Here is a 27,848-nt window from a genome sequence, read left to right as displayed (position 1 = left end):
TATTAACACTGAGCAAAACTAGACAAACATCATAGTTAACTTTGTTTAATATATATACTCTGTCTTCATCAGCACATTTGTACAGTCTTTTGCAAATTCAGAGAACCATGTTTATATCACTCTTCATTCTACAACAACTTTATAAAGTGCTTGCTTGATTTTGACTTCTCATGAAGTCCAAAATAGCACTTAATTTTTATTTTTTTGCTGCACTTTATTATTAAAGTCACCCAGCTAGATTAAAAGGATGCTATGTGTGAAGAATAGCACAGCAGGAATAGAACCCACCTCATAGCATGGTGGAGGTGACATGCTTTGAGGGGCATGTGTGTTAGGCCCAGAGCAGCCCATTTAGCACTCCCCCACTCATGGAAAGCAAGAGTTAAAAATGGGAGACAAAAACCCAACCCACTGGGCTTAAATTAAGTCCCCATCGTGAAAGGATCACATCTGTAGAGGGCCCTATTTTTGTCCCATTAGAAGATGCAGTTACAGCTTAGGTTTGATCCTGCAGTCAGAACAGGACCAAAGCAATTTTTGTGATAGAAGTCTAAACAGCGTTTCTTTAAAATGAAAGTCAGTATTGCACAATCTTCCATGCCCAATGTCACTCAAATGTAAGTCTATTTGAACACCTCTTGTAGACCATGCCCATGTGTGCTTTTACTAAATTTTGTTTTTTAAAAGGCAGCTATGCTTCTAAAGAAAGCCACACTGAGCGTGAATTGTTACATGCTCTAATTTAGATTCGGCACCCCCCATGCCATATCCTCCTATATCGTATTGATTGAACATCGCAGCTTACTTCATGAGTTTTCTCTTTATGACACTAGGCTCATCCACACATGGCTGAACACACATTCTGTGAGCCAGTAATTGAAAAACGAAAAAGACTACTTCTCATCTGATTTGACTTAATTAGCCCAGTTACCCTCATCCACCTCCAAGACCCAAACAATCTGTAAAATGAAGGCCCAAATCATGATCTCACTCGTCTGTAAATGAGGTGGAGGTGCTCTGCAGCAGTCTGCCCCCGCAGTGGCTCAGGAACGTCCTAAATGCATGCTGCAGAAGAGTACTGAACACATTCCCACACTGCCTACTGCCAGCTACTAACGGCCATGCAAAGATGATGCCAGCACCTCAGCTAGTCACATGGCCTAGCATAAAAGAGAGCACAATAATAGTAGGACTAGCTTCTGCAGGTCTGCATCAAAGGGGTCCATGGCAGAAGATGCTCTTGTCCCAATGTACCCATTCAGGAGTGGCAGAATTTAATCCCAAATAACTAGCTTCCATTCTGCTAAGGCCCAGACGTGGAACATAGGCCTTCAAAGTGTACGACAATATTAATGACAGGGGAGGGAGTTTGACTGGATCCAGCATACCACCCCATTCTTTGGTGGGGTCACTTTCTTTTACTGTGGTTTTCTATAACCTTATCCTTTACAATCAGCATTTTGCATACTGACTACTTTGGAAAATAGAATAAGAGCACACCACTGTGGAGTTAATGACAGGTTTAAAGTTAGGCCAGTTCCTTCAATTGAAATACAAGCTGAGAGGTCTAGATTACACAGACAGAATGAAAACTTAGACCCAGTGAACTCAAAGTTTTCCCAAACATAGGCTCAATTAAAGTCAGGGAGCAGAAGAACCTTTTGGTTAGCAAACAGAAGATGCTTATCACTGTCCTCTTTGAATAAAAGCCACATAGGATACCTACAACTAGTAGCAGTCTTCCTTAAAAGCTTTGTCTGTTCACTAAGGTCAGGTTCTTCTCTTCTTGGGTAAGTTGTTACACTAGGTCTCACCCACTCCCCTCTTACAAAGATAATCCTTTCCATGCTGATATTAAGTACACTAGTTACTAAGAGAAGGAACTTCTGGGTGATGTACTGTAGGATCAAGAACCACCTTTGAATGCAACAGGAAAAGCAGCTTTAAGCTAACCCCAGAGAACAAGCAGCTACGTGAAAAACAGAAACAAGGCAGCAGTGGTAAGTTTGCTTCTAACTGAATGCTAGGAAGGATTTTGCATTTCTGTCCAATAGCACACACAATCCTTCGCTGCACAGCATTCAATCCTCTAGCAGTGTTTTTTTAACTTCAGCATTATCTGAAATAAATTGAGTAGCTGCATATAAAACTCGCTCGCCAGCTGTGATATTATGCAAAAGAATTGAGATTAAAAATGCTGCAAGTAAGATGCATTCCTATCTTAGGCCTTTTCTGTCAAATAATCACATTGCGCAGGGGACAGTTATTGGTCCTCAACTTGAGTGTTTCCTGGAGCAGTTTTACTTTACTCCAAAGCCTTACAGTAGCTTCAGGTGAGTCTAAATTTGTTCTCACAATCATATGCACAAATACATTATCCTTTGTTTTTTAATATATCTAGTCAAAAGAAAACCATAAACTAGTAACTTCCGTAAAGGGAAAAAAGCAGCAGAGGCAGCATGAAAAGATTATACAGATTGATAGCCAGTACGACTTTTCCTTCTTCCAATGACATAAGAGATAAAGACAAGAATGATAAGGAAGCCAAGCGCCACACCCACTACGATGGGGATAAGAAAGTTCAGGTCAGAATCTGCAAAGCATTCTTCAGCTGTAGAAAAGAAAAGAGTGAGGGAGAAGAAATTAGTAGGGAAACCATGCATTAGAAACCAATCAAGCAGGGAGCAAATAGACACTTGCAATTTTATTTTAAACCCCATCCACTTTTTTTTTTAAACCTGCCCTCTCTCTCTAGATCTGATCCTGATAGGTACAGAACACCCAGAACTTATTTCTTCAATAGGAGCCGCACGTGTTAAACATCTCTCTGGATCAGGACGTTAGTTACAGTCTCAACACTTATTCACCACCCACCACCCCAGACAGCTTAGCATAATTCAAGTGCTCTTTGTTTCTCTTCTAGACAATTTAGCTAATAGTCACTGGGTTGCCTCTAGCCAGAGGGTGCATTTGAAGTGTTTATGAAAAAAATTTATCAATCACATTTGGCCACATATATGGCTCTCATAGGGTAAAGACCTCTTTTCAGATCTTCACATTAGCATTCACTTTCAATGTTCTGCTCTCTCCCCATCTGTGGCTCTCCACTGATGTCACCCATAACCCAGGACAAGTATTAACTTTGAGATGACACACTATCTGATCACCACCATATGGACTTAGGAGAATACACCTGGATTAAAGTACCAGAATGACAAAATGTATTTCACCCCCCCCCCCCCAAACTGATTTCTCATCCACTCAGACACCACTGTGCATTTTCAGAAATGGATGGGGAAGAAGGAGAGCATAAATAGATAATACGGAAAGCAGCACTGTAGAAAAGGCTGTAAAAGACAACCAAAAATATATCAGGGCAGCTGAAAACACCAAAACACACACCATTGGTGCATATAGCTTTATTTTTTGATCCATTCAGTACAAAGAGGTCATGGAGGTATTGCTTTCAGAGAAGAATTATGTAGTTCTTATTACAATCAACACAGCATTGTAAAAAAACATTCACTATAATGCCACAAAGCGGGTTTGCACACAGTTTTGAAGTATACGTTATTTAATTTCTCTCTGGTACAAATGCTAAATTCAGAGTCAGTAGGGCCTTTTTCAGAGCATGGGACTCCGACGCCAATTATAAGCATCAGGCAAGTTATGTAACAACTCTGCCTCACTTTCCCTGTGTGTAAAGTAGGGAGAAATACTTACCCCACTGGATTATTGGAAGGAAAAAGTGGTTTGACTTTGCTTTGAAAACATAAATCTCTAGAGCAGCACTAAGTAATTACATGTCCAATGCCCCAAGCTAATGACCACCCTCAAGAGGCAGTATGAGTTAAAGAACTTTTATAAACATGTTAACCTAGTTCACCCCAATCCAGGTGGTGTGATTTTGAAGTGGAAGGCTTTGTTAACGCTTGGGGAGATTCCTGAAGAATGGATTTTGCTTGCTTTTATGCTTGAATAGAGATTGTCTTGTACAGACGTAGCACTCTGTAAAAAGGTAGCAGCTACTAACTACTTTAAGACGCTGCCCAGTAATATGAGTCCAATTGAATTAGCTTTTGTTTGGAGCAGTGGTTCTCAACCCATGGCCTGCAGGCCCCTTGCAACCCAATCAGCACACAACTGCGGCCCATGTGTCATCCTCAGGGCCATACAGGTAGTATTGTGCGTGTGTGGCCCACAATACAGAGAGGTGTATACGTGACCCACGATGCTAAACAGATTGAGAACTACTGCTTTAGAAGAGTTACTGTGCCAAATTTAGCTCAGATATATTAACCTAGTAACCAGTTGCCACTTATCCATTAGGACAAAGCCTGGGTTTATAACTTTATATTTTTTTTCCCCCTTTTAATCCAATCAAAATACAAAAACACAAAGTCTAGCCCCTGTAGCAGTGTTCATTCCAATTCAGAAGCTGCTACTGTGCAGTTCAGCAATGCAAGGGAGGAAGGACAACTGGCCACTTGCTACTTTGAATCAGTTTTGGTTGGTAAGATGACTTGAACATTAAACAGTGCATAGGAATACTAAAGTCATTAATACTAAAATAAGCTAATACTGATGAAAGGTGCCAAGTAGCCACCAGTAGAATTTTTAAGTTTACATTAGCAGGGCAGGGAGAGCACAGTAGTTTGAGCTACTTTTAGCATCTCCTTAATTCTGTCAGAGGGAGGTCCCTTTCAGATCAAAGAAGAATGGTTGGGGAACCTAACCTTTCCACACTTGGTGGCTACCAAGTTTGCAAGTTGAAATATAGACAGTTGTACACTAACTGATTCTACTACTTATCACGGCAAGTCTGTTGTTCCAGAGAGAGAGAGAGAGGGGAAATATTCTCATTGAGGAATTTGGAAGCTATGCAGACTGACCATGTGAGTTCACATTAAGGCTGTACAGAGTTAGGTTCCAGTCCAACCTATCTTCCCTTTTCTCTTGAATATCAGCTTTTGACATCGGAAACAGCCATGAGTTCCATTAATTAGTAGTTCAAACTACTATAGTATCCTTAAAAGTATTTTTGTTCTGTAGACCAGCTGTACAAAACAGATGACCCAGAGAAAGTACAGAACATGCAAGTTATACTGGCATACTCAAAAAGTTATATCCAGAGAACTGCACATACAGAGCATCTTTAACTTGCAAAAGTCAGTTTTAACCTTTCTAGTAGGGTCATTCAGACAACAGCTTTAATATTTGACAAACTGTATATAAGGCACTATCACTAGTAGTAAAAATAAATTGCAATGTATGATTATATACATTAATACTTGAAGACATTCACAGCAAACTTAGTACTGGTTAAGTGCCATTCACAGCGCTTCAGAACAAAACTTTATTCACATACAGGCACTGTGTACATATAGATCACAGAATTACTGAATTAGTGTTTTTGGCAGCATCACATCCATGTCCAGAAGATGGAAACAAGTTTTAGTCTGATCAAGGACTAGCCTAAATCACTCAACGTGAGTTGTCAAGTTCAGCTGTAGTCCTAATTAAAAATTAAACTGTTTCTTAAACCAATGTCATTTTCAAGAAACCATTCGTGAAAACCATTCAGATGTAAGAGGAGACAATTATCCCCCGCACCCGCTTAAAAAAACAAAAACAAAAAACAATACAACTTTCCCCTATTTAAAATTGCTGATATCCAGCATTACGCTGTTTCTTGTGGCTTACAAAATAAGCCATAAGCACTAGAGCAACTAATCCTCCCAAAGCTGCTCCCACTGTTATGGGCACAATGAAGTTGTCCACATCTGGGCTGCAGTCTTCAGCTAGATGGAAAGAGGGCAAGTTTCAAAAGAAAGCCAGTTAAATTGAAATATTAAACACTGCAACCCCTCCATGATGGTGTACATCGCTTTCCAGCCAGTATTAGAGCTCTCTTTCAACCCCACCCTGTTTATAAATAATGACTGCAATGCTGCCCCTCCCCTATTTTACGACTAACATGAAATTTCTGGAATTGATTTTGTATATGATGAAATTAGGTAGTATATTATTCCAACCCCCCTCCAATCTTGGACTTTTTACTGCTGGTCAGAATTTCCCCTGTAAGTCTTATTAGGGCAGACGTTTCCCAGTTAAGTAGTAAGAAAGCAGGGATGTTGAAAACTGTTACTTTGCATTGGAGTGGAGTTCAGGCGAAGATGTGAACAACCTACTTCTCTTCATTAGAGAGTTTATGAAGAGTAAAATGCTTTGGAACAACAAAAGTTAAGGACTACAACTACAGTCACCTAAGTTTTATTACAAGATACAAGTTTAGTAATTTGCAATTTTGACCACCATGGTCTCATCCTGGAAGATATTTTTCAGAGGATCTTAAGGGAATTAGGTGCTTAAGCTCCATTTAAGATTAGACTTTGGTTCGTCCAAGAGACACTCAGCCTCACTTTCTAGGTAGTTTTGAAGTTGTGTAAAGCTTCACTGAGCTCAGATTGAGTTTTTAAGATACATACAGTAACACTGTAGATAGTCTAAAGTGTTTTTGACTTCAAATCACAGTATGGGCTTTTGAAGGAGTAGCTGTGTTAGTCTGTATCAGCAAAAAGAATGAGGAGTACTTATGGCACCTTAGAGACTAACAAATTTATTTGAGCATAAGCTTTTGTGGGCTAAGACCCGCTTCATCAGATGCATGCAGTGGAAGATCATATCTCACAAAAATGAGTACTGCCATACCAACTAACAAGACTAATCAATTAACCACCTTAATTGATTTTGTCTCCTTAGAGTTGGTATGGCAACACCCATTTTTTCATGTTCTAATATACACACACCCCCCTACCTATCTTCCTACTGTATTTTCCACTGCATGCACCTGATGAAGGGGGTTTTAGCCCACAGAAGCTTATGCCCAAATACATTTGTTAGTTTAAGGTGCCACAGGTACTCCTTGTTTTTAGCAGGGGCTTTGATTCTAATGAAGCCTGAAAGGAAAGGCAGTGAGATTTTACTCACTGATTTGACTCCTGGCTGTTGGCTTGGGGTCAAAGAGCATCTGTGATTTTACTCATCCTCCTCCTTAGTCAAACTATCACCAATACAATTGTGTACACCAGATGTGTGGTTCCTCTGCAAAAAATCAGACTAGTATATCAGTACTGGGGTAGGCAAATGAAGATGTGTTCTAGTATTTACTCTTGAAACAGGAGACATATGCTACAGCATTATTATTCATGTGTGGTGTGACATCTTAGCTAATGCACTGAATCTGTAAGGAGACAAGACTGGTTCTATGGTGCAGAGTACATCTGCATACCCAGCATTTTCCCCATGAGTTAGACATATAGCTGTTTTGTCAAAAAGCTTTTATGGATACGTAGGACAAGCAGCACAGGTAATCAATTCTGAAACACAAGCAATAGAGAAAGCACATTTACATCAAGTATTGTATTTTGATTAATTACAGAAACACTAAGAAAAGTCTCCCCTATTCAGAATGAATTTTATGCCTGCTCTATGGATTTCTGAAGGACAGATTTATGCAATATGAGCATTGCATGCCACTACTTCTAGACCACCTGGAGTATCCAACAGTGAGGCAACTGCTAGGTACTTTTATTGCACTTTGTAAATTACTGTATATACGCATTCGTTAGCCTGTTCATTTATAAGCCAACCTCCCAAGATGGATAGGTAAAAATAGTAAAAACTTTATGACCCTTTCATAAGCCGACCCTATATTTCAGGGGCTGGCAAACTTCGGCTCCCAGCCCATCAGGGTAAGCAGCTGGTGGGCTGGGATGTTTTGTTTACCTGGAACATATGCAGGCATGGAACCCCTCAACTCCCTGTGGCTGTGGTTCACGTTCCCAACCAATGGGAACAGCAAACTGCAGCCACAGGGAGCTGAGGGGCTCCATGCCTGCAGATGCTCCAGGTAAAAATGTATTAGATATTCAATTCAATGATTTCATAGAGTTTAAAATCAAATTTTTGTGTAGACCCATTTATAAGCCAACCCCACTCCTTGATGCATCTCTTTACCAAAAATATTTGGCTTATAAACAAATATATGTGGTACATCGATCTTACTGGAGGCTGGAGTCTGAACTAGCAGAATCAGCAACAGATAGCATTTTTCCTGAAGCTTTCCAGGAAATCTTATCCCCCCTCCTATGAGCAGGATTTAGATAGATCCTACCATACAGGAAGAGCCTTACCAAGCAAGCAAAATTTTCAGAGAAAAGTCCTGACAGCTTCTCCACTTCTGCTGGATGGATGAAGTTATCCCCAGGTAAATTTAGGCTTGATAAAGAGAAGCCACTCCCAAACAGAAGAATTTGTAAGAGACACTGAACTATTTGCTGCATTAGTTATAACCAAGACTAATACTTTAGTCAGTTTAAGTTTGACTGGTGAAATTAGATTTTAAGTCTACTTGGTTTGGGAGGTGTTTTACTGTTCACTACAAGTTTAAAGTGGGATAGCCAAGCTTCTAACAGAAGTGATTTAATCTCTAGACTAGTGGTTTTATTAAAAAAAAAAAACAGACTACAGCCTATAAGCAGATAGTCCCTCCTAGCGTGTTACAGAAAGATGCAGAGAGAACTAAGCAAGAGGAGAGAAGATTAAGGAAAGTGGTCCTACAATTTTAACAATTAGGATGGAGAATCTGATCTAAAATAAGAATCATTTTAGTCAAGTAATCTATTTTTCTTAAGTTATTACTACAGTTCAAGAAATCATTGTTTTAATTAAAAAAAGTTACCAAGGTTCTTTAAGAAATAGAAGAATCTTTATTGTTTAAAGCAATATGTAGAGTAAACTGACAAGCAAGTCCCTATGGAGAAATACAATACAAAGAACTAGTGGTTTAAACAGTTTAAGCAGGTGCATGAAACTTAGATGTTTACATGAGCCAGTTACCAGCACATCAGATCTAGTATTTTCAGAGCCAATTTCTTGGACAAATCCAGTGGTTTTCCTTAAGTAACATTTCTACACCTTCAAAGAGAAGGAGAGAGTTTAGTCTGAAATTCAGGAATAGAGTTTGCATATAGAAACCTGGGAGATTGAAGACATTAGATGGACAAAGAAAATAGCTGCAGTAAATGCTAATTAAAAAGTACATAACTGGCACATGTAAACACCATCAATCACTGGAGTTCTACAAAAAAAGACTTTCTATGAGAACTGTTGTATTAAAATATCTTTAATCGCAATTTATGTTTTTGGAGATATTCTCAGATTAAGAATTTAAGTTTGAAGCTAGTTCCTCCCATTTACATTTCTAGTTTTGGGGTTTTTTTTTTATTTATAAAAAGATGTTTTGATATTAGACTAAGGCCTGAATTTTGCTTGCAACAAGGATTAGTAAGAGTTATCCAACCATTCTTGCTCTTTTATTCAGAGTCCTAAATATACATTAGTCACTATGAACTCCAACCATGTTACTGGGAACCAAATTAGTATTACTGATTGTTTTTAGAGAGCATAACCAAACATGCCACAAGCAGCTCTGTATACCCATAAACAAACATTACCATGACAATTCCAAGCCAAATTTTAAGAAAAATAATGAACCAGCTTTCCCTGTTAAACTCAGTTGTCCTATGTTCATTAATATGACCAATCCATGTTTATTATAACACAAAACTCATTCCTTTTAGGAAAGGTCACCTTTTTTATGCAGTGCACCATGAATTACACCACACTGATTAGGAGACCAGAGAAACTTAAAGATATACAGTCAGGTTAGTCTCTCCATAGCTTCAATTTAAGGAACAGTCCAATTGCATTACAGTTCTGTTTGTTTTAAGTACAGGACCTACTCCAAACAGCAAGGAGAAAGGTGCAGTGGGTCAGCCTCAGAGACTTATGCTTTACTTTTGCATTCTTCACAGCATTAGTAACTCCTACACACAAATGCACAATATTACATCTCTGCACAGCACACAATGAAGCACAAAGTACATGAATCAGCAGATGAGATGCCATCATGGGACAGTTACAATGCAAGTTTTGATTAGCAAAGAACGATTTTAATATGGAGATTTAAAAACAGCTGACGTTGTGACAATTGATTTTGGATCATTAAACTGAGAGCTTCTTTAACAGACACTCAAAGGAAGTGAGCAAGACAGACTTTCTGTGCAAGGTATGATACAAAGTTAAGTGCCCTTTAAATTCTAGAAATACTTAAGGTTCTTATTTCCTTTTTAAGGCTGGTGCCAGCAGGAATACTGTACTACTTTAGTAGAACTGTGTCTGTTTTGGTATCTTAGGGGATGCCAGGTTGTAATAGGCACTAGGTTTCTGGTCACTGGTACACAACAGTTTTCTAAAGCATTTAGAAATTGGGTTTTAACTCCCATATACACCAATTGAAGTTTAAGTTAACCCATTCATTTAGATATGTAAACAAGAGGAATGGCTCCTGAAGCTACCAAAATAAGAGGGAGCTATTGCAGCTCTTGCTTGAATTAAGTGGGTTACTACTGTCACTTTAGCATAAACTTGCTTGAAAAAACCATTAGTATGGCATTTAGTACTATGAGCCAGAAAAGAGATACTAGGCACTCTGAAGTCCCTAGCAAGTATTCCAGGTTTAATATATAATTAAAGGCAGCCAGGTTACCCTGCAATTGTGACAGTAACTAAGGAATGAAGGTGAGACAAGTACAAGTTTAATGCAATTTTACAAGTTGCCCAATGCATCATATTAGTGCCCTAATTTAGACTGTTCCCTTTTCAGACTGTTCCCTGCTTAGCTTAATATTTGTAAAATGCAGACATGAATCCCAAGTAATTGTTTGCAGATAATATCTTTACCTAATAATTTGTCAAATAAGGCTTATTTGCTACTTGGAGTACAACTATGAAACCCCCATGTTTTTCTTAGTTCAGGAAGTAGAGTTACATTCCCATTGTTTTATCTGACAACACACCGAAAGAGAAAGCACCCGCAGTCTCCAGCCCTAATTAGATGATGCAAATGTTTACTTGAAGTGGTTTGTTTGCATTTGGAAGCTTGCACTTGCTTCATTAAAGTGAAACTGGAACAGTGATCACATTCAGATTTACAAGGTTTGATATCCAGCATAGGTTTTTCTTCTGCCAATTATGTAAGCGATCACTATAATGACAATCAAGCCCGCAAGAGCAGCACCAACAATAATTGGTATTAGAATGGTGTCATCATCCAGCGAACACTCCTGGGCTGTAGATGAGAAAAAGGTTGTGACAAGGAATAAATAAAGAGACAGCATGCTATTGTACCTCTCTTGGGAAACAAAAGTATTTTCCTTAACATGAAAGCTCAAAGTTACAAGCAAGTATTTATTATACCTGTATAATTTAGTGAGAAAATGGTACAGATCATAGGAAGTTTCCCTATGTGCTAGTTTATAATTAGCAGATTGGGGCATTTTTGCTGGATACAGTAGCTTATTTACTAAAATGATAAAAAGTTTAAGAGGCATTAGAGAGGGAACTATAGAGGATAAATTTTTATGTCAGCTAACCCAAACTTGTATTAGATGAATGAGTAATTGCAGTACCACAATTCTATTGGAGATTTAAATACAAAGCTAGAAAAAGCCAGATTAGTGTAAATCAGGCTAAAGTGTACACACAGATGTTTTAAAGGAGTACAAAAGCGGCGTGGTTTCAGTTTTGAAAAGCCTGCTGAAGCGGTCATAAGCTAACATGTGGATGATGAAGTGGCTGTAACAGGGAATGCCAATTACAATCAGAACTCATTTAGTAGTATTTAAGGAGTTCAACGTTAACATAAGAACGCCCAACCTGGGTCAGACCAGAGGTCCATCTAGCCCAGTATCCTGTCTTCCAATAGTGGTCAATGCCAGCTGCCCCAGAGGGAAACGAACAGAACAGAAAATCATGTGATCCATCCCCTGTTGCCCATTCCCAGCTTCTGGCAAACAGAGGCGAGGGACACCATCCCTGCCCAATAGCCATTGATGGCCCTAACCTCCAGGAACTTACCTAGTTTTTTTTTTTTTTAAAACCCTATTATAGTCTTGGCCTTCACAACTTCCTCTGGCAAAGAGTTCCACAGGTTGACTGCACGGTGTGAAGAAATACTTCCTTTTGTTTTAAACCAGATGCCTATTATTTCATTTGGTGACCCCCTAGTTCTTGTATTGTGGTATTTACTTTCTCCATAGCACTCAGGATTTTATAGAGCTCAGTCATATCCTCCCCACACCTTAGTCTTATTAATCCCTCCTCATACGGAAGCTGTTCCATACCCCTATCATTTTTGTTGCCCTTTCCTGAACCTTTTCCCAATACCAATATATATTACTATGAGGAGAAGTCTTTTCAGTATATACTTAAAACTAGATTTTTAAAATTTTCTTCTTTTAAAGGCACACTTCCACCTTCCATCCTAACTTACATATTTTATCAGTCTAGACATGGATCTAAACCCAGAAGTGGGCTGCAAGCACTACTGTAACATATACCTAGTTTTCAAGTACCATTTACAGAATTATGCAGAAGTGCATTTGGCCTTCCACAATGAGATGTAGAACTGTTTATACGGCATCTCTTCAGAATTACTGACAAGACAGATTAGGTCTTTCCATACCCCTGGCCAATGCAAGGTTGTCCTTTGCAGTAAGAGCTTTCCTTCTTTTGGACCCCCATCACCTGAATCATCCTTTCCCCCCTCCAGTATGATGAGAAAAAGCTTGGGTTACATTCAGCAGAAATGCTCTTTTCCCAAGCTTCATCCCATTATTTCTTGCAGCAGTCTGGGCAGTCTCCTTCACTCCCAGCATTTGCAGATTTCAGTAAGTCAACAGCGGTTCTCTATGGCAATCTCCTCCTCCCCCCCCACAGCCATAAAGTCGATGTCTTTAGGCCCTTTTGTATAAGCCTAAGGGGCTGTTGCCAGTTCAGAGTGAGTTTAAGAAGGGAGGTTTCTCCAAGGCAAAACACTGATAAAAGCAAGGTGTTCATATCAACCAGGATAGAAGGCTGGTGCCATTTCCCAAATGGAAATTTTAGAGTCTCACTTTAGCTTAAGCAAAAATAAAGTACTGGCCAATGGATTAGTTATGCTAGTATCTATAAAAGCTTTTATCCACTCCTATGTTATGAGTCTTGTTAGAGCACCCTACAAGTCTGCTGGATTTGGGTTTGTTCTCACCTTTAGAATACTTGTTGTCTTGTACTCTGAATGGCTGGATCCTTAGATCAAAAGTATGTATTTGAAGCTCTTCAGTCACCAAAACAGTCTGCTCTTTTTGGCACATGTAGGAACTGCCTAGGAAGGTGTCCCAGATGCTGAGGTTGTTGTTTCCAGCATCTAAAGGTTCTTAAAAAAAGAAAATACTCTAATATGGACATTTGTTGATGAGTTTTCTATGGCTAAAAAGTCTATTTATCAAGAGTGCCAGGTTCAAAAGGTATACTACCAAGATAATAAGCCTATTCAGAGAAGGCTACCGAGTCCATTTCTCAGCATTATTTCCTCTGAAATGTGGTTATGTAGCAGTTTAGAGGAGAGTTACAAGTTTGTTGACTACAGGAAGTCTGCTTCAGTACAGAAGAGGGGTGAATAATTAAAGCTGTTAAATCTTCTGAAAATGTAAGTCTATAGTCTACTCACACACATCCTTGCAGTTCATTACTGCAACACAAAACTGCTTACATGTCTAAACTTTGTCTTAGACATCTTGTTAATTACAGAGATTGCCAACATAGTAGTAGGCCAGCATGATCCCCTTTTTTAAAAAACACATTTAAGAATTTTAAAAATTAAAAAACTTTGGTTTCTGAAATACTACAGAGTGAGAATTCTCAGTTATCTGGAAGAACCTGGAAAGATAAGTTTTCCTTCCATATAGGAGAACAGTTACCTTAGATGTGTAAGACAAATGTCTAGAACAGTGGTTCTCAAACTTATTTCATCACACACCCCTTCTGTGTGTCTGTAGTCCTTTATGGCTGACCCCCCACCTCCAGGTACATATACTGGGCATCCAGCTCTGCACCAGCACAGAGGTAAGGGTGGCAAAGTGAAAAGTGATATTTGTGAATATCACTTTTTACAGCAGACTTCGTCCCCCATTGCCACCCTTACTTCTGCGCTGCTACTGCTGGACCGCTGTGAGGGGGCTCCATCTGTCTGTCCATCCCTCCCCTGCAGTATACTTTATCCCCTATCCTGCCTCCTCGGTGTGCACAGCCCTTCTGCATGAGCCCAAGCTGCCATGGGCTGACAGCCAGAGTTTTGGGGGGCCCCCCCGCAGGGCCCACAGTTTGTGCTCTCTTGACAAATTCCTGTACCTCCTACTTCATAGCTTGAGAACTGCTGATCTGGAAGAATATGCTTAAGTCTTATAGGTTGCACCTCTTTGCAAAGAACTGCTCACTTAGGGTTCTTATACTAAAGATGGTCATCAATGCAGCTGTGTATCTCCTTTCCCCCAATAACTGATTTTTAAGAACTTTACTGCACTTCAGGAAACTTCAGAGGTAGGCAAGGATACGTGCTACAGTCATAACAAGGCCAAAATAGGATAAGGAAAGTAGCAAGTTACGGCACTCTCTAAAGCAAATACACAATTTGTTACTATAGCTAGTCACTGTAGATTTGCCTATGAAGTATGAATTAGTATTGGTTTAAAAATTAGTTGACTAGTATTTACTAAATATAGATAGCATGCAGTCACTGAAGTGCTTTCTTTAAGCCAAGTAGTATCTTACCAGAGCCATTTATAGAACTCATCAGGGTGATGTTCACTTCTTTCAGATAGAATCTTTGTGTGTTTGCACTTGTGTTTTTCTGTTTAAGAGAAAAAAATCCCATTGGTGTTAAAATTGAAGGGTTTATCCCACACACAAGTACATATATATTTAGAAGATTACCTCTGCAGTATGCACTTTTAAACTACAAGTGTGAAAGCATTTACTGACAAAGACGACACACTAGGGCAGTCAGTTTAATAGAGAGCATTTACTGTACTGAGCATGTTACTGGAAAACAGACTCCTAGAGCACAATCCTCATTTTGCCACTAGGTAACCTTGGGAAGTCAATTAAGAGACTCAGTTGCTTCACCTGTAGAGTAAGATACCAGCCACCTATACAACTCTGTTAGAAACAATCAAGCTTTCAAGATACAGGCATTATGTACAAAGTGTTTCGACATAAGAAATGAAGATTTAATTGGAAGGTTAGTGCTCAACTGTAATACGTTACTTACAACAGCAAAGGTGAAATCAATAAACCTGCTGTTGCTGTCATTCAATCGCAGAGTAGCAGATGTGTTGCCACAGCTACCAGTGACATAAGTTGTCTTTGGGTTGATGTTAACCAAAACAGGCTGAAATTAAAAACCAAAACACTTGTCAGTCAAGAGGCTTCTAGCTGTTCAAAAAAGGCATTCTGCTGCTGTCAGAAGGAAGGAACTTCCTATTTCCCCCTCAGTGTTTAATCCTACTCTCTACAAGAGAGAATCATAAACAAGGTGAGTCTTCATGCTAGGGTAAACTGAATCATGTTCAGCCCAGCTATTTAAGTGACACTTAAGGTTAGCAGTCCTGACAAGATGGGGGGGCAGGGGAGAGAAATCTTGCCCACTGACACTCTCCCCCATTCAGCTCTTTTATGAAGCTGAAGACAGATCCTTCCTTTATTTTGTGCATCAGATAATAGCACAGCTTGAGCAATCAGATGCCTTAATTTGGGCTCCCTCTGCAACCAAGCAGAGCACCTGTAGGTTCCAGCCTTAAAAGCCTGGTCAGGTTACAATATCAAGATATTCCTCAGCAAGTTACTATTTTAAAAAGGTAGAGTTCTGGAGATAGATAGTATCCCTCAATTGATTTGATACATGTATACTAGAGGGGACATTCATAACACTAAAGGTAATGCCAAATATTGGTTAAGTTGTGAGGCTCTAGTCACATATCCATACTTATGCAAACAAGAAAATATTGCAGCACTCCTCCTCTTTGCTTTTAAGATATTAAAAACAGCACCTTCTCTTGGGAGACATTCAGTTGCAACCCCATTGTAGCCAGAAGACAGGTTTTATCGCCATCTTTAAGAGAATAGTTTCCAGTGAGTGGTTTCTCCACTGGTTTAGAAGTTGTAGTTGGCAGAGGTGATGAAGCAGTAGTGATAGGTGTAGTAGTTAAGTTGGTAACAGTGGTAGGTGCAACAGTAGATCTATCAGCTTCACATGTAGAATCTGAAAAAAGCAGCGTGTGACTTCCTAGCTACTACATCAGCATGAAGATACATTTTTCATAACATTAAGCAGTTGTCAGAGGTGGTTTGTTACAGATGGCTCTGCTGTCATGTTTTACGTGGAGGGAGTATTTTGGCCTTTTAAGTCTCCTACAGAGTTTCTTTAGTCAAATCTTTGATGTTTTAGCATTAAAGCATGCAGTAACAGTAACAGAACTGTCCTTCCATTAACAGTAATGGAAGAGATAAGCTAGTTTCATTCTGCACTGGCAAAGTTAGGAGCAGCATAGCAGGTAAAGAGGTCACCCTGCTGATCTAGCAGATGAAGACAGTTGGCAGAGGAAGTTCTGGCAAGGCTACCAGCTCTAAAGAAAAGAAGCCTAACAAGCCTCTGAAGTGCAATATACTTGTTTTGTGTGGTCTTTAGTAAGACTACCTGCTAGTCACTGTTGTACTGGACATCTGAGGCTCAAAATGTTTGAGTCCTGGACTAAGAGGCAGTATGACTTCTGTTTACAGAGGTACCTTGAGATTCATGATTCAGTTATAGTGGTACAATTAGTTAAGGGATCAGAGTATTTAAAAATCCCAAGTCAGCCAGCAAATACTCATCAGTCAAAATGCAGTTCCTAAAAATTATTATACAGATGCCAAGTGAGTATGCTCCACTGATCTAGTTTCAGAACAGCAGTTGATTCATGATATGAACGAGGACAAATGGAGCTTATACTCATGTTGGTTCTCAAGAGTTTAGGCAAGATAAGCATCAATTCACTATAAGAGTTTGTCATTCACTACTTTACAACATTAAAGTCACTCTGCACTGCAATCCTAAAATGAGAGTTTGGATACAGAACCATCATACACAATTTTAAGTGACTTACCATTTTTACTAACAGTGCCATTCTGAACAAAAGCCTGCAGAGTGACATCCCAGAAGAACTGAGACACATTTGCCACTTCAATAGAGTCAAGGTGATGGCATTTGTAGACAGTATTCAGTTGGACTGGAGGCAGAGCGTCCTTTACAACAACAGTAATTAGTCCTATAAGCAAGAATACAGATTAACCTTCACGTATTTTAGACAAGAAAAAAAGAGTTTATAATTAATACAAGGAACAGGATTCCTGTAAGTTTAGACACCTTTAACACCTCTGGTACACATTTTTCCCGCCTCACCCCTTCACATATTCATTTTAAGTATTGTAGAGTGGTCCTTTAGCTTACAGAGTTAACTAAACAAGTCTCGGAAAAGAAACTGCTCCTCCCAGCAGGATGCTTCCTTTTAAAATTCTTAAGGTACAGGAAAGGGGTCAAAAGTTAGTTCTTTGCTACTAGCTGTCCAAGATGCACACTCTCATATTTAGTCAAAGGTTGTGCATTGTAATGATTTGTATCATAGCACTAGTGTTCTTAGAGACTGAGCAATGCACATGAAAAATCAGCAAGCACTTAAATCACCCCCATCCATGTTGAGGGAGAGTCTAGTAGATTACTAGACACTAGAATCTACAATACAGTCATAAAAACAGATAGGATGCTCTTATTGGTCTGCAACACTTGTAAGAAAAAGGGACTGGGGCAAAGGAATGAGTAGCTATAAAAACAATTAGAGAGATGGTATATTGCAATAATCATTGTAGTTTATCTTTAGTCATTTTTCAGCCACACAAGATAAAATCCCACAGATTACCTTTTGTTTTAGCATCTTTAAAGACTGCATCACTGGTGTTGTAGGTAAATGAGATGATGTTTCCCTGATAAGTTTCATTAGTCTTAATAAAGTTTATACTCCAAGAGTGACCTGCTCCAAATTGTACTGCTAGTAGTGGGGCATGTGTTTTATTGCCACAGGTGCTTCGGTCATGTGTTATATTGGTAGATTTAAGGTCTAAGGTTGCATTTTTCTAGAAGAGAAAGGTAGTTTAATTCAGACAGACATTCTCCTCATGCTGGAGTATTTCCTGGGAAGTTTCATAATCTTGAAGTGGAAGCTTCCGTAAAACAATTCCTAATGTAAATAAAGAAATAGGAACAGAGAACTGAACTCATAGAAAGGTTAAGAAAGTTACTCCATTCTACACATTGTTCTAGAGTTTACCACCATCTGAATTAGAAAAGTGTTGGGTTGGATTCAGTCATGAGACAATTGAGTTGAAAGATCTAGCCAAAGGTCTTAACTTGCCTGCAATGCCCCGCTAGCATTTAGATAGTACATTACAGCAGTAACTTGAAAGGTCACTCACACCAAGGAAAACTGATGTTTTGCTGAAGTAATTCAGTATGGGTAGCATGGCCAGAACCACACTAAACAGTTATGGTTTTGAGTGAGAACCTGCTACAGGCTTGAGTAGAGCCATGCAGCATGACTAGGGCCCTACCAAATTCAGTGCCATGAAAAACATGCCATGAACCATGAAATCTGGTCTTGTGTGCTTTTACCCTAAACTATACCAATTTAGTATACAGATACTAAAGAGAGGACAAGTGGTTCTCAAATTGGGGGCCCTGATCCACAAGGGAGTTACAGGGGGCGTCACAAGAGTTTAGGGGGGTTGTGGTATTGCGACTTCTGCACTGCCTTCAGAGCTGGGTGGTTGGAGAGCGGCGGCTGCTGACTGAGGGCCCAGCTCTGCAGGCAGCAGCACAGAAGTAAGGGTAGCAATACCATGCCATCCTTACTTGTGCGCTGCTGCTGGCACTGCTCTGCCTTCAGAGCTCAGCTCCCAACCAGCAGCTGCCACTCTCCAGCTACCCAGCTCTGAAGGCAGTGCAAGCAGCAGCACAGAAGTAAGGACAGCAATACTGCAACCCCACCTACAATAACCTTGTGACATTTCCCTGCCCACCAACAAAAACACACCACACACTCTTGGGTCAGGACCCCAACAATTACAACACTGAAATTTCAGATCTAAATAGCTGAAATCATAAAATTGTAAAATTTTTAAAATCCTAGGACTGTGGAATTGACCAAAATGGACCATGAATTTGGTAGGGTACTAAGCATGACTGAGTAGTGTCATTCAGTTTTAGTAAGGGCTTGGGAATAAATGGTTAGCCTGATACTTAGTCTACTACTGGAGAAAAACCTTTAAAACTTATGAGACAGGAAGTGGCTATGTTTTATACTTTACCCTTTTGGATTTCACTCCACTCTAATTGATCATGGCCTCCCTCCCTGAAACATTCAGTGGCTATTGCTTTTCCTCTTCTTCCATTTCCTTTACAATATGGTTTGTCTTCCCCAAACTCACTTTTTTTTTTTTTTTTTTTTAAGTTGACACTCTCACTGTCACCTATTCCCCTCACACGGGGTTTTAGAAGTGTTCCAGATACACAGTCACTGTAACTAAACTAAGATGAAGCCAGTCCTGTACCCTCCTATCCCTCCTAAGTGTCCAGGGGCCACTTCCAGGTGAAAAGCCAATCCTCCTTCTAAATCTGTTGGAAAAGGTATGCTGTTCCTGACCAGAAAGATAGCTTCTGGCTTCATGTATACTCGGACGTTGTAATGAATTATGAGCATTACCCACTTAGCTGGAATGCAAAATGATCATTCATTCTTTGTTCCCTCACCAGAGCCTCCTGGCTAGTGTGACGGCTGTAATGTCTTGCTACTCTACCATTCCTCCTGCCTATATTCTGGATCAGCCTGCTCCAGGTCTTTTCCCAAGCTCCTGAAGAATGAAACTTGTATCTTATTTTCACTCTTGTCCACATGCTCTGAATAGTAGCAGGGAAGACTTAAATTACATCAATTTTGTTCTGCTGGAAAAGTGTGATCCAATGCATCTGTCGCTTAATCTACAGACCAAGGAAGACTCAATTTACACTTGGAAAGTGATGTTTGCAACAATAAGAACTAGAAGCTTTTAAAGAGTGGAAGATTAGAATATAGTGAGATTCAAAAGTTTCCTAATCACCCCCAAACAAGTAGGTGGAAGCCCTTGTTTTAGAGTTAAACATGATTCAGCAGAGAGTTTAAGATTACTAGATGAGTTATTTCAAACAAAAATATCTTAAGTTTTATTACCCAGTGTTAACTCAGAGGACCATCTAAGAAAGAGCAAGAAAGTCAAACTAAACTCTTGTCCAAGTGTTACTTAAAACGTAATATGCCAACACTAACATATTACATAAGTTAATTAAACAAACTCTGACTGCCCCTTTAAAAAAGTTGAGACCAGCTATTTAAAAGAGGTAAGCTTGACTTATTGTTCAAACTTACCAGGACTAGCTACAAGGGTAATTGTTTTGAAGTTTCTCAAGACTGAGCAGATAAGTGAAATGGATAGTACATCCAATAGCAGAAGTTAACACTAAATTCAGTACTTACATATTCACTACTGTTTGTTTCATATTTTATCAAGAAGCTCATCATCCATTTTGCATATATGCATGTAGTATTGGAGTGATCTTTCACATCTACTTCCACTGCATGTGACTGGAAAAAACCTACAATACATACAGTAATTGTTTGCTTGTAAGAGGTTGATATTTCATTTTATTGTATATTTCACAAATTCATTCATTACATCACAAAATGTTTTAAACAAAGCAAGTTCTTTCAGGCTTTTTGCTAGAGACATGAAGAAAACTACCTTATTTTCCAATAGTAGAATTAGAAACAGGATATAAATGCTGGATTTTGAAGTTAAAATTGCAGAAGAGTTCTGGAATTTTATCCAGTCCGGATAAATAAGGAATCTTTTGCACATCAGTTGTCTGATGTAGACAAATTTAGCTCAGCAGAATTTGTATTTTGCTTAAAGCAGCCAGAAAGCAAGAACAAGTTAAGAAAATTTGAGCACATTGAACTTTGTGCATGAGCTAAGCAGCTTGTCAAAGCTTAAGAGGTTATGTCAATAATTCATTTAATTAAGGTTTTAACCCTGAAGATATGTTTAGTACTTCAAGAGAGAATTCCCTGAACTAGTTAGTGAGATAATGGTTGTAAGGAGTCATCATGGTCTATTTTATCAACAATTATGACCTAAGATGACCTGCAAAGGAAGAGAGTTTGTACTCTTTTTAAAAATTGTATTTTGAGTTTCTGGACTTCAACTGAAGAGCCTGGATAGCAAATTTCCCCTTCTGACGCTTCATAAATGGTCAGTGCTACAGGTATTTAAAAGTCTAACAAATCTGACTGAGGTGGCACTTCCCTTACTTTCACTTTCTTGATATCTGCAATATTATGCTTCTACTAGCTGGCTACATTCTTCAGAAGAGAGGTTAGAAATGTAGGTCTTGCCCAATATAAAAAGTGAGGCATTCCAGGTAAAAAGAGCACAAGTCTTGTTTTAATAGCATAGGTCACCTTAAGTTTCCTTTGTACAAAACACCGAGGATTTTTTTTTTCTTTCAGTTATTCTCAAAGGCATTTTGAGATGCAGTGTAAAAACCCACTAACATTGGGAACTGGTTCAGCTTGCAAGCTCCCTAGTTGCTGACAGGTAAGTCAGCTTTAATGATATTGGACTACAGATTGCCATTGTTTTCAAAAGATTTTATATTCAAAGGACTGTAAGTCAACAAAATGCCAGGAAAAACCTGTCTGAATCATATCCTATCATTGCTGACAAGCCAGAACGGATTTATATACGTTCTATGGTATGAGTAGTACCAAAGACCAGGTTTGAGAAGCTTTATCAAAGGAACTTTGGAACATGGTAAATTGTACTGGTTATGTAGAAAGAATTTGTAGCGGTAGAGAGATTACACCACATTAGGGAGATAACACTGATCTGCATTTGGATCCAAGGTTATAGTACAGTGAATGATTAAAATTCCAGTTTGGTTTATCCAAAAGCATAAGAGTGTTGAGAAATTTTAGTCTAAGCACTGCAATGAATAAGCCAGCCTGCCTATGCATGATGCATGGTTATTTGTTAGTCCCACTTCAGTGTTCAGAAAAGCCAGTCAAAACACTCTTCCTCCCTCCCTCCTCCCCCACCACCCCAAGAAAAAGAGTGTTAGTACTTAGGGATTTATTGTTTTGGCATACAACCACCTTTCCTCTCTCCCCCACAACTACCTTTAAAAACTTTGTATTGGACAAGGTTTCAAAACAATCCTCATTAGAGGAGAGCACTTAGGCAGTAAATGAGCTGTAACAACTTGCAAAATCTTGTCTTTTAAGGTTTCAGAGTAGTAGTCGTGTTAGTCTGTATTTGCAAAAAGAAAAGGAGTATTTGTGGCACCTTAGAGACTAACAAACTTATTTGAGCATAAGCTTTCGTGAGCTACAGCTCACTTCATAATGCATCTGATAAAGTGAGCTGTAGCTCACAAAAGCTTATGCTCAAATAAGTTTGTTAGTCTCTAAGGTGCCACAAGTACTCCTTTTCTTGTCTTGTCTTTTAAGTAAGTGTCCAAGCTTCCTTGCTAGACCTCATATGTACTAGTCAGCCCACAGATATACTTACTCCCCTTTTTCTTTAGGGAAAAGCCTGCTCCCACTACTAACAAGTTTCTTTTTCACCTACCCATAATGTTGCCTCCCTTCACTATGCTTCTGCCTGCGCCGCCCCCCCCCCATATGCTACCAGATAGCTTTGAGTTTAGCTGACTGCAGCCATTACAGAGTCTCCAAGTGCCTCTGCATTTAACCATTACCAGAACTTGTTCAAGTTTCCAGTCTCTACCAACACAGTTTTCTGAAACTCATTTGTACCCGGTCACAGAAAGTTCCACTTTGATGTGGTTTTCTACCATCACACATTCAGCAAGAGGGATGCTTAGTGTTGCTAGATGAAAGTGTCACCACTATTTCCTGCTCTATATAAGAAAGCAAGAAGTTTTGACAGCACAATCTTATCGCAAGATGTTAGTAAAAAACTGGTCACATGAAAATCAGGCCAAGAAGTACAAAGATAAGAATGGCAGTTATACACAACTCCATAATCTTCATGTTGTCACCATCATAGTTTACATCATGGCTTTGTTATTCAAGTCCACAGCATGATTTGTTAAAAAGAAAATCTTTATCATGAACATTTTTATGAGCCACAGAGCACAACACATGCTAGCACTGTAATTACTATCTTCATATTGTCTTGAAAAACAGCATGGATTGGGCCAGAGACTCATAGCAAGGACTCAGTTCTATTTCGTGCTGCTGACTTGCTCCGGTAAGTTGCTTTGCCTCTATGCCTCATTCCCATTTTACAGATAAAGAAAGCCACTTATGAACCTTCATAAAAGGCTAAGATGTTTCGATAAAGGTGCAACTGAAGTGCAAAATTATCCTTTTGCCTTGCAGCTGGACTATTCCAATAAGGAAGAGCAGAATGGAAGCAGAATTTAGAGCAACATCCTCTACTTATTGGAAAGATCAGTCTTTTTAGAGGTTATTTAGTGATTCTGAAGGATACCTAATGTAGGGTGGTTCCTACTCAAAAGCATAAGTTGGATACCTAATACTCAAGCCAATGTTCTCTTTACCACCCACCACAACCTACAGAAATAAATTTGAAAGTACTTGCTTTGCCAGAAGTTTTTTGTTCTGATGTGGCGGTGGATGCAGCAGAAACTAGGGTTACCATATGTCCGGGGCTTCCGGACATAGCCTCTTTTTTAAGCCTGCTTTCTCTGTCTGGGGTTTTCAAACAACATGGGGGGGGCAGAAAAGGAGAGGAGGAGGGTGGGTTTACAGAGCAGAACAAGCTGCATCCCAGAAAGAGTGCTGATTGGTCCATTCCCCTGCAAGCCACAACTGCTGGATCCCACCCATCCAGTCCTGGGGGAGCAGTCCCCAAAGAGCTTCAGCTGCCCTGCCACCATGACAGGGAGTAACACTGTCCCCCACCTCAAGTTAGTATCCCCCAGCTTCCGCCCCCCCGTGTCCTCTTTTTGGGAACCTGAAATATGGTAACCCTAGCAGTAGCAAGTGGAGGAACTTTACACTACAAAGCTTTTCCTGGAATAGCTATGTCAGTAAGGGGTGTGATGAGGTGTGATTTGTGACTGACAGCTATTCCAGCAAAAGTTGGTAGTATAGATTAGGCCCTTGATCCAAAAGAGCAAAGCTACTTTGAGAAAGGGGCTTCACATGCTGAGCTGTCTGGTGGAGACCAGGAATCACTCTCACTTTGGTTTAAAAAGAACGAGGAGTACTTGTGGCACCTTAGAGGCTAACAAATTTATTTATATCTTCCTATTGTATTTTACACTGCATGCATGTGATGAAGGGGCTTTAGCCCATGGAAGCTTATGCCTAAACAAATGTGTTAGTCTCCAAGGTGCCACAAGTACTCGTTCTTTTTACTGATACGGACTAACACTGCTACCACTCTGAAACTTTGGATTAAGTCACCCAATGTGAAAGGATAGTGCACCAAAAGCACTACATGAAAAAAGAAAAATCACATTCATCATAGAATATCAGGGTTGGAAGGGACCTTAGGAGGTCATCTAGTCCAACCCCCTGCTCAAAGCAGGACCAATCCCCAAATCCCTAAATAGTCCCCTCAAGGATTGAGCTCACAACTCTGGGTTTAGCAAGCCAATTCTCAAACCACTGAGCTATTCACATCTAGTAATGTGTGGGGAAAGATGCCACTTAACTTTAACAAACTGAGTACTACTCCAGCAAAGCCTGTACAGTTTTGATTTCTGCTTGGCAACTTATTTGGACCTGCAAAACTGTAGACACAGGTTTGGCTACAAGTAAGAACATGTTTTACAGGAGGAGGCTCTTGTCCAAGGATGGTTACAGTTTTAGAGTGCTCTTCTGGAATACCTACTACTTTAAGTAGTTAACAAGATTAATGCCATTAGTCCAGAAAGCCAACAAAATGCATATTTTGTTAATCCAAATACATTCTGAGATATAATACAAGACAAAAAGACAGGTACTTCTCCCATCTCTTTCCATGCTATTCTCCTATCCCTGTGGGAAGGACAAAGCCAGCAATCACAATATCTTCATTATAGTCATGAAGATTAACCTGATAGCACAATTCAGCAAAAATATCAATACACTGTGCCTAGAAACAGCATTGACAACAAGTTCTGAATGCAACCAGCCAGAAGAGATCAAATTCATGGTCATTTTCATTTTTCATAGGATAGCACATCTGGAAGATACAGAGCTGGAATTGATAGGCCCATGACTGTGCTCCCTGCATCAAGGTACACACTTCTATCTAAAGCAATAGCAAAAAAACAAAAAAATTAGCCTAAGTTTGTGGTGTGGGAAAAACCAGACCTTACATTATGGAGTCAAAACTGAAATGCCACATTAAACAAAGAAAGAGAAGCGGTTAGGTAGACTAGGGAGTATTAAAGAAGCATTTCACAGACATGATGGAGCTTTGTCTACACTGGACTTCCCTCAGTAAAATGTTAGCGGTTCAGGGGTGTGAAAAACAGCCCAGTCCCCCCCCCCCCCCCAAAAGTTTTACCGACAAGCGCTGGTGTGAAGTGCGCTTTGTTGGCAGGAGCGCTCTTGCCCTCAGAGGTACTGCATCTCGTTGGGGAGGATTTTTTGTTGCCTGCCTCTCTCCTGCCGACAAAGAACGGCTACCCTGCGCACCTTTTAGTGGCACAGCTGTCGCCAAAAGGGGCATCGTGTAGACACAGCCCTCTCCACCCACGGCCCCTTGCACCGGGGCCTTTACTCCTGGGGCTGCCTGCACCGGATTAAGTAAGCACCTGGGCGTCGTGCACTTGTGTGCAATCTCAGCAATGCAACTCCTGGCCACAGGAGACAAACACACACACCACCCCTCCCCACACAGACATTGCCCAGTGCACACCCCTGCCCCCCCAGAGCTCCCAAATAACACACTCCCTCTACCCCCCCCAAAATCCACCTGACAACCCGCACAGAGCGTGCCCCTCCCCCAGAGAGCCCTGAGCCACCAAATCCCCCTCTCCAGGCCCGCCCCACAAATGAGCCACATCCCCAGGGCACTACCCACACACAGCGCCCCCTTCCCCTCACGGCACCCCCCCCCACCCACACACACACACAGCGCCCCCTTCCCCTCACGGCACGCACCCCCCCACACACACACACACAGCGCCCCCTTCCCCTCACGGCACCCCCCCACACACACACACACAGCGCCCCCTTCCCCTCACGGCACCCCCCCCACACACACACACACAGCGCCCCCTTCCCCTCACGGCACCCCCCCCCCACACACACACACAGCGCCCCCTTCCCCTCACGGCACCCCCCCCCCACACACACACACAGCGCCCCCTTCCCCTCACGGCACCCCCCCCCCCCACACACACACAGCGCCCCCTTCCCCTCACGGCACCCCCCCCCCCACACACACACACAGCGCCCCCTTCCCCTCACGGCACCCCCCCCCCCACACACACACACAGCGCCCCCTTCCCCTCACGGCACCCCCCCCACACACACACACACAGCGCCCCCTTCCCCTCACGGCACCCCCCCCCCCACACACACACAGCGCCCCCTTCCCCTCACGGCACCCCCCCACACACACACACACAGCGCCCCCTTCCCCTCACGGCACCCCCCCCCACACACACACACACAGCGCCCCCTTCCCCTCACGGCACCCCCCCCACACACACACACAGCGCCCCCTTCCCCTCACGGCACCCCCCCACACACACACAGCGCCCCCTTCCCCTCACGGCACCCCCCCCACACACACACACAGCGCCCCCTTCCCCTCACGGCACCCCCCCACACACACACACACAGCGCCCCCTTCCCCTCACGGCACCCCCCCCCACACACACACAGCGCCCCCTTCCCCTCACGGCACCCCCCCCCCACACACACACAGCGCCCCCTTCCCCTCACGGCACCCCCCCCCCACACACACACAGCGCCCCCTTCCCCTCACGGCACCCCCCCCCCCCCACACACAGCGCCCCCTTCCCCTCACGGCACCCCCCCCCCCACACACACAGCGCCCCCTTCCCCTCACGGCACCCCCCCCCACACACACACACAGCGCCCCCTTCCCCTCACGGCACCCCCCCCCCCCCACACACAGCGCCCCCTTCCCCTCACGGCACCCCCCCCACACACACACAGCGCCCCCTTCCCCTCACGGCACCCCCCCCCCACACACACAGCGCCCCCTTCCCCTCACGGCACCCGCTCCCCCCCACACACACAGCGCCCCCTTCCCCTCACGGCACCCGCTCCCCCCCACACACACAGCGCCCCCTTCCCCTCACGGCACCCCCCCCCCACGGCACCCGCTCCCCCCCCCACACACAGCGCCCCCCTCCCCTCACGGCACCCCCACACCGAATACCGCAGCAACCTGGGCGCTCCCCGCCCCCAGGACATGGCCCCACTCGCCCGCACCCCACCCCCGGGCTGAGGAGCCAACCCCCGCCTCTCCCAGGCCCGGCGCCTCCCGGGCGCGCCGCCGCGGCCCTTCGCAGGGAGGCGCCGCCGCGCGGAGGCCGCCAGGCCGGGCACTCACGGGGGCTGCCGAGCACGAGGAGCAGGAGGCAGCAGCCGGGCAGGCTGAGGGGCCGCGGCCAGGGGCAGCGCGTCGCCATGTTCACCAGCGCAAGGGCTCTGCGAGACGGACGGACGGGCGCAGTGAGAACGCAAGGCTGGTCATATGAGGGGGAGGCGCCCTCGGCGGGCAGCCAATCACAGAGCCGGCCTCACCCCGCCGCCAATTTT

General features: G+C 42.0%; 1 protein-coding gene across 4 annotated transcripts; it reads right to left on the bottom strand.

Annotated features, from left to right (window-relative positions):
- Window positions 1-29: 29 nt before the first annotated feature.
- On the bottom strand, window positions 30-27,848 carry LAMP2 (lysosomal associated membrane protein 2). 4 transcript variants are annotated; one of them, XM_037909813.2, is made up of 9 exons: window positions 27,640-27,800; window positions 20,544-20,662; window positions 17,898-18,111; window positions 17,088-17,249; window positions 15,993-16,204; window positions 15,215-15,334; window positions 14,716-14,794; window positions 13,154-13,321; window positions 30-2,611 (listed from the first exon to the last, which is right to left on the bottom strand). In XM_037909813.2, the coding sequence occupies exons 1-9, from the start codon at window positions 27,716-27,718 to the stop codon at window positions 2,469-2,471; spliced, it is 1,296 nt and encodes a 431-aa protein (XP_037765741.1). In that variant the 5' UTR covers window positions 27,719-27,800; the 3' UTR covers window positions 30-2,468. The 4 variants fall into 4 exon arrangements, with proteins under 4 accessions (XP_037765741.1, XP_027678437.1, XP_027678439.1 ...); XM_027822636.3 differs by lacking the exon at window positions 30-2,611 and adding an exon at window positions 3,405-5,801; XM_027822638.3 differs by lacking the exon at window positions 30-2,611 and adding an exon at window positions 6,258-7,104 and having other exon boundaries at window positions 27,640-27,793.

Source organism: Chelonia mydas, chromosome 9, assembly GCF_015237465.2.
Source record: "Chelonia mydas isolate rCheMyd1 chromosome 9, rCheMyd1.pri.v2, whole genome shotgun sequence".
Classification (NCBI taxonomy): domain Eukaryota; kingdom Metazoa; phylum Chordata; order Testudines; family Cheloniidae; genus Chelonia; species Chelonia mydas.
This window is presented reverse-complemented; position numbering and strand designations above follow the sequence as displayed.

Excerpts from the sequence above, each read along its gene's own strand:
- LAMP2 (XM_037909813.2), bottom strand. The coding sequence starts at position 27,718 with ATGGCGACGCGCTGCCCCTGGCCGCGGCCCCTCAGCCTGCCCGGCTGC. Across the intron at positions 17,250-17,897 it reads TAAAGATGCTAAAACAAAAG|GACTAATTACTGTTGTTGTA; the intron begins GTAATCTGTGGG and ends TCTTGCTTATAG. Across the intron at positions 15,335-15,992 it reads TGAATGTCTCCCAAGAGAAG|CCTGTTTTGGTTAACATCAA; the intron begins GTGCTGTTTTTA and ends TTTTAATTTCAG.